The 7,190-nt window shown below is 46.8% G+C and overlaps 1 protein-coding gene and 1 long non-coding RNA gene across 2 annotated transcripts; both read left to right on the top strand.

Annotated features, from left to right (window-relative positions):
• Positions 1-1,958: 1,958 nt before the first annotated feature.
• LOC103638275 (uncharacterized) lies at positions 1,959-2,640 on the top strand. The gene is made up of 3 exons (XR_558664.4): positions 1,959-2,143; positions 2,220-2,476; positions 2,567-2,640. It is a non-coding gene; the product is annotated as an uncharacterized lncRNA (long non-coding RNA).
• A 682-nt stretch (positions 2,641-3,322) lies between these two features.
• Positions 3,323-7,171, top strand: LOC103638274 (phosphatidylinositol 4-kinase gamma 5). Its single transcript, XM_008661235.4, has 3 exons — positions 3,323-3,825; positions 4,461-4,554; positions 4,645-7,171. The coding sequence occupies exon 3, from the start codon at positions 4,730-4,732 to the stop codon at positions 6,656-6,658; it is 1,929 nt and encodes a 642-aa protein (XP_008659457.1). The 5' UTR covers positions 3,323-3,825; positions 4,461-4,554; positions 4,645-4,729; the 3' UTR covers positions 6,659-7,171.
• Positions 7,172-7,190: the final 19 nt, after the last annotated feature.

Below are 7,190 nucleotides of genomic sequence, written 5' to 3'. Positions count from 1 at the left end.
CCATCATTACTTGTTTACCGGGGCGAGCCAGATGGGACGCCGGTCTTGTTCCCCGTAGCCTGAGTTAGCTTGGGGTAGGGTAATAATGGTGCCTCCTGTGACGTGGTCGGTCCGAGCCCTGGGTTGGGCGAGGTGGAGGCTCCTCCGAGGTCGAGGTGGAGTCTGTCTTCCAAGGCCGAGGTTGAGTCCGAGCCCCTGGGTCGGGCGAGGCGGAGACCGTCGGCTGAGGCCAGGGCTGAGTCCGAGCCCTGGGGTCGGGCGAAGCGGAGTTCGTCGTCTTCCGGGGCTGAGCCCGAGTCCGAGCCATGGGGTCGGGCGAAGCGGAGTTCGTCGTCTTCCGGGGCTGAGCCCGAGTCCGAGCCCTGGGGTCGGGCGAAGCGGAGTTCGTCGTCTTCCAGGGCTGAGCCCGAGTCCAAGCCCTGGGTCGGGCGAGGCGGAGTTCGTCGTCTTCCGGGACCGAGCTCGAGTCCGAGCCCTGGGGTCGGGCGAGGCGGAGTTCGTCGTCTTCCGGGACCGAGCCCGAGTCCGAGCCCTGGGGTCGGGCGAAGCGGAGTTCGTCGTCTTCCGGGGCCGAGCCCGAGTCCGAGCCCTGGGGTCGGGCGAAGCGGAGTTCGTCATCTTCCGGGGCCGAGCCCGAGTCCGAGCCCTGGGTCAGGCGAGGCGGAGTTTCCTATGGCGCCCGAGGCCGGACTTGGCTGCTGTCAGCCTCACTCTGTCGAGTGGCACAGCAGTCGGAGCGGCGCAGGCGGCGTTGTCCTCTTGTCAGGCCGGTCAGTGGAGCGGCGAAGTGATTGCGGTCACTTCGGCTCTATCGACTGAAGGGCGCGCGTCAGGATAAGGTGTCAGGCCACCTTTGCATTAAATGCTCCTGCGATACGGTCGGTTGGCGTGGCGACTTGGCCAAGGTTGCTTCTTGGCGAAGACTGGGCCTCGGGCGAGCCAAAGGTGTGTCCGCCGCTGGAGGGGGTCCTTGGGCGAGACGTAAATCCTCCGGGGTCGGCTGCCCTTGCCCGAGGCTGGGCTCGGGCGAGGCGAGATCGTGTCCCTTGAGTGGACCGATCCTTGACTTAATCGCACCTATCAGGCCTTTGCAGCTTTGTGCTGATGGGGGTTACCAGCTGAGATTAGGAGTCTTGGGGGTACCCCTAATTATGGTCCCTGACAATATTATTACTACTATGACATATATGCACATCTACAGTAAGTGTTACATATATAATGCTAAATAATTGTTTCTTATTTGTAGGATGACATGTCACACTTTAGGAAAAAAATGGTTGCTATATTACTATCTTCATACCTGAATAAGAGAAGGGGGTGTCTGTTATACAGAAATGAAAAAGAAGTTGACTCTGGAAGCCCATCTGATGTTGAGATATTAGAAAAGCCAACAGATTCTAATAAGAGGAAACTACTCCACGTGCTTGATGATAGCGAAGTAGTGTATGAAGATGAGGAAGGCCCTATTACTCAAGCAGACTTGCAAAGGTGGTTTGTTGATGATTGGGATAAAAGAGCTCATGTAAAAGTCTCTCCCGATGGGTGCACCAATGACTTTTTAATGGTTGGTCTTTCCACAAAGGACATGCCAGTGACCAAAGCCGATTCAATAGATGTTTTATGTGATTATATCATGGCAATAGAAGACAATACGACACTAGAGTAAGTGCTCATTGATTTATCTATTTTATGTATATCAACTACTTAGATTCTTGATATAGACTTTCGTTATGCTACATTACAGGATGACATGAGTGCAAAGTTTCAATCCTTTTAAGATAGAAATATCTTTCAAAGACATGCAAAACATATTAACGATAAATCAAGATATGATTCTAAGATGTTTTGACATGGCTGTTTGGCTGCTTGCTAATAAAGAGTCACGTAGGCCAAAAGAAGAAATCATAAATAATAGGTAGCATTATATGGACATGCGTTTTTGGGTAAGTTTATTTCCAATCATTAATGTATTAATATATAGTATCTACATCTAATCCTCATGTGGACATGTATATATACTGTCCAGAGAATGGTTGGTTTTGGTAAACTTCCAAAGTACCATCAGGATCCTACAACAAAAGAGTTAGCCAAAATACTCGATTGTTGGCCATCAATGAATTATTATATCACGGGTTGTAGATATGTAAGTATGTGTTCATTTCGAATGTATTTATAAAGGACACTTCTGTTGTAGGATCCTAATGACTGATATTTTGCAGGTTCTTATGCCATGAAAATTCAATGAATGTCACGCCCTTTTCGTAATAGATTATGTTAAAAAGCATGTGACTTTTATCGATTTTACACCGACTCAAGATTGGTGTAAATACATGTCATACAAGAGGTTCGCGGAAGCGATTATCATGGCCTCAAAAAAATATAAGATTGCTTACAACAAGAAACATTCTGGATGGGCGGAGGATATCTTTAAGTGGGAACATACAATTCAGACTGGTGTCCCAATTGACTTAAGAGGGTATTTTCTTCGTACCGCCTTCTCAGTAGTTTAAATTTTTTCTATGATAATCATTGTATAAAACATAGTTACCCAAACATTATTCTATAGGTTTAATACCAGCTACCTCGTTCTACAAGCTATGGCCATGTGGGGGAATGACAGACTACTGAAATTTGTTAGGGTGAGTGTAGTACGTTCGTTTTATGTTCAAAACATACATTCCAGCTATCTCATTCTACAAGATAATATGTTTTGTTCTCTTATGACTTTGTCTGTAGGATGTAAAGATTTTTCGAAGGAACTTTGTGATTGATATGTTAAGTTATGAGGACAATTCGTGCCGATATGTCATCCCTGCAAACATACAACAGGAACTTATCGATATCGCTAAAAAGGATTAGTTGATTAGTGTACAGTTGTCGACACATTTGTCTGTAATTAAAAATTCTAAATTAACTTTTTAGAAATAATTTGTGTGATATTGATAGTTTTCCACACGTATTTTGCATATTATAGTGATGTTTGTCGTTCCGTATCAATGTGTCATACAAATCTTTTACTTCCGTTGCAACGCACGAGCATATATCTATAATATATATTGTTATTGTGTTATTATACGGTTCCGTTGCAACGCACGGACACTCACCTAGTATAATTAAAAAAAACTAAGTACAATTTAGAATAGAGATGAGTTGAATGGTCTAACTTCTCATTTCTAGGACCGAAAAACGCTGCTGCAGCAGCACTACCTGAATGTAGGGACTGGAATTTGGACGGTGGGAACTCGCAATTGCAAAAAAAGAAAGAAAGGAGAAAGCAGAGAGATGGCCGTTACTCACGCCCGACTCACATCTCTCCCTAGCCATGGTTATTTGTTAACCCGTGTTCCTTAACCCCTCTTTAACCCATCCCTCACCCCCTACTTGAGGCGCACCACTCCTGCCCCTGCGCACGAACACACAGTACAGACACCAGGAACGGTTGAACAAGCGTGGGTGGGAGCTGGGAAGCAGGGGCGGCCAGTGGGGGCACCGGGAGGTGGAGCCGTTGTGCCAACCGAGAGTTGGTGGCGCGGCGCCGGCCGCCGGGCAGGGACTGGTGGTGCTGCCTTCTCGGAGTGTGGCAGCGGCGGCGGCGGAGCAGTGCCAGATCTGCGACTCCGACGGCGCAATCCACCATTCCCTGGCCAGTGGGGGCACCGGGAGGTGGAGCCGTTGTTCCAGCAACCGAGAGTTGGTGGCGCGGCGCCGGCCGCCGGGCAGGGATTGGTGGTGCTGCCTTCTCGGAGTGCGGCGGCGGCGGAGCAGTGCCAGATCTGCGACCCCGACGGCGCAATCCACCATTCCCTGGCCTCCGCATTGCATCAGGTACGGGTGGGGGTTCCTCGTCGACATTCCTGGGGTTGTCCATTTCCACTGGTGTTCATCTCATCAATTCTGCCGAGTCTCTGCATTTTCTTCCCATTTTTTATTCGATTTTTTCATAGCCGGGTGAGCAAAAGGTGACATATTTGGCAGTAAGTAACTATGCTTTCTTGCACATAGATGCAGCACAGCTTTAATTCTAGTAGCTTCTGGAACAATTGTTTCCTTTATTATGTTATTTCATTCACTAAGCTCTCAACTTGGATGCCCGATTGCACAGCATGGTGAATCAATGTTAGGTGCTAGTCTTCTGCCCCTTGACGCCATACCATTAGGCGTTTGCTTCTTCATCTGCTTTTAGCAGAAGCTGATCTGTGTCGATCGATCTGGCATTTGTGCAGCAGAGTTTGTGCCTGTGCAGAGCTACCGCTGTAGTGTAGATTTAGCTCGTGCCTGTGCAGAGTTATCATGAGGAAGCTTCCTTATCTTCTATTTCACAGTCCATGTAGAACAGGACTGGTGCTAGAGTGGATTGTATGTCATGGAAAGAATCTTCTTGTCTTGTTTCAGTGCTTTGTTAGTTTCTTCTCTCTTTGGGCTATGATGATAATCTCCTCTAATTCTTTCTGTTCTTGCAGGATCTAACAATCAACAAGCAAGCTTGTCCAGTCTCATAAGTAACAGCTACCTGGTGTAGAAGGGTTGCTGCTATCTGCCTGTCTTCACCTTATGGTAATGTCTAGCAAGTTGTAAAAGATGTCTGTCACTGTCTGATGATCTCTGCTGTGAGTCTCACTCGTCTGCTGAACTTGACGGGTGCAGAAGGAAACAAGAGAGGAGCAAGAAAGGCCGGATTCTGGCAGCTTCCTCTAGTACATTGGCTGCAATTTCTCTTTCAGTTTCTACCATGCCTCGCAACTTGGAATGCCCAGTGCAGACCCAGATGGCAGTCTCAGCCTTGGACCGAACTCTTAGCAGTGAGTATCCTACTAAAAGCAAAAGCGAGACCAAGGTTGGTGGATGGAAACGTGTTTTTGTCCAAACCGATGTTGGTTGTGTCCTGGCTATTCAATTGAATTGTGGTGACAATGCACATACGGTCAAAAGAAAGCTGCAGGTGGCCCTAAATTTTCCCACTGATGAGAGTGTTCTGAAAAATGATCTCAGCACCATTAGAAATGATTTCCCTTTGCTTCTCACCAAGACTTTCATGCATCGAAGTTCCTCCACACCATGCTTGTCTCCTAGTGGCAAGGATCTCCAACAGCAAAAAGATAGGGGCTGTCCAATTGAACTGTTAGTATGCCCGAGCCGCTGTTCTCGAACAAGGCAGCTCGTGAAGGATGTTGCTAGGGCAATCAAGAAAGGTGTGGATCCAGTACCTATCAAAAGTGGGCTTGGTGGTGCTTACTATTTCAGGAACAGCAAAGGTGAGAATGCAGCAATTGTGAAGCCAAATGATGAAGAGCCTTTTGCTCCCAACAACCCAAAAGGTTTTATAGGGAAATCCCTTGGGCAGCCAGGCCTCAAAAGATCAGTTCGAATTGGCGAGACCTGTTTTAGAGAGGTTGCGGCGTACCTTCTGGACTATGATAACTCTGCTAATGTTCCTCCGACGTTACTTGTTAAGATTTCTCATCCTGTGTTTCATATGAATGAAGACATCAATTTTGCTAACAAAAATATTGCTGATGGTAGCATTCAAGCTGTTAGCAAGACTGCATCATTTCAGCAGTTTATTCCTCACGATTTTGATGCCAGTGATCATGGCACCTCAAGCTTTCCTGTTTCTGCTGTCCATAGGATCGGTATTCTTGACATCAGGATCTTCAACACTGATAGACATGCTGGCAATCTTCTGGTAAGGAAGCAAACCGGAGCAGGAAAATTTGGGAATCATACTGAACTTATTCCTATTGATCATGGTCTCTGCCTTCCAGAGTGTTTAGAGGATCCTTATTTTGAATGGATCCACTGGCCTCAGGCATCAGTCCCATTCTCTGAGGATGAGCTCGAGTACATAGCAAATCTTGATCCAGTAAAAGATGCTGACATGCTGCGGATGGAGTTGCCTATGATCCGTGAAGCATGCCTGAGAGTACTAATACTCTCAACCATATTTCTGAAAGAAGCCACAGCATTTGGTATGTGCCTTGCAGAGATTGGGGAGATGATGAGCAGGGAATTTACTGGGATGGAAGATCAGCCAAGTGAGCTAGAGTTTGTCTGCATGGAGGCAAGGAGGCTGGCAGCAGAGCAAGAAGACAGTTCCACAGAACTTGACTCTGGTGAGGAGGATTTAACTCAGTTTGAACTTGACAATGAATATCATGAAATGCTAAAAGAACCATCGACCCGCCAGTTTGAGTTTAAGACAAGAAACTCCAGAAACCAACTGTCCAAATTAGATGAAGCCAATGAAGAAGAGGAAGAAGAGGAAGATGATACTGAGGAGGTAGAAAGTGATGCTGGAAAATTAGCATGTCCTAGGCCTGTTAATAAGTGGCTTGCTAACATTTCAAAGCTGTCGACCTCACTGAAGGGTGTCAATCTAACAAACAAAACCCAGCGTCAACTGTATGCTGGTCCTAAGTTTGTGGATCCTGTGAAGAGCAACAGCAATGACAGCGGCTCTCAGCATTGTAACTGGGGAAGTGCAAACGACATGCTCCCTTCAAGTGTGAGCTTCGTCAAGCTGGCTGACATGAAACCTGAGACGTGGTGCCTGTTCCTCGAGAAGTTCCATGAGCTCCTTCCTGAGACATTCCGCTCACGCAAGTGCATTGTCAAAGAGCAAAGGGCGAAGCAGAGGCTTGGCACTTCTTGCCAGTTTTGAGTTGGCACAGGAGTAGAGAGGTGAGCACCTGCTCGGCCGTTGCTGTGGCTTTCATGCAGGTGTTGAGCTCTGCAGTTATCGAATAAAGCCATTTTTCACAGGATTGTGATTTGCAACAGGATTTGAGTGAGTGGGGGCCTGAACCTGATGTCCATGCTGATATGATGGCCTCGCTTTGTAAATACATTTTCCCCCTTTTTCTTAGCTAGGCTCTGCTAGACATGAGTTGCTTGAAAGAAGTTGGGATTCAATGTCTGCCTGTTTCTGGCCGCCCGACTCTTCCACTCATGATATGCACTCAAAAGTTTCATTCGAATGAACATTCAGCAGAAAGTTTCTCGTGTCGTAACTAACATTGTGGCAGATAAACGCTAAAGATATTACAATCGTTTTGTTGTGTTGCGATTGACATGTTCAGCAAGTCTTGTAATTTAGTCGTTTCTGCAGACCTGCAGTGACTGAATTCGTTTTGTTATTCACATGGCAATGGTAAAAATCCAGTGTCTTTACTCACACTGAGCTACTACTGTCG

Source organism: Zea mays, chromosome 9 (assembly GCF_902167145.1).
Source record: "Zea mays cultivar B73 chromosome 9, Zm-B73-REFERENCE-NAM-5.0, whole genome shotgun sequence".
Classification (NCBI taxonomy): Eukaryota; Viridiplantae; Streptophyta; class Magnoliopsida; order Poales; family Poaceae; genus Zea; species Zea mays.
The sequence above is the reverse complement of the archived record's forward strand: the minus strand, read 5'-3'. Positions and strand labels throughout refer to the sequence as shown.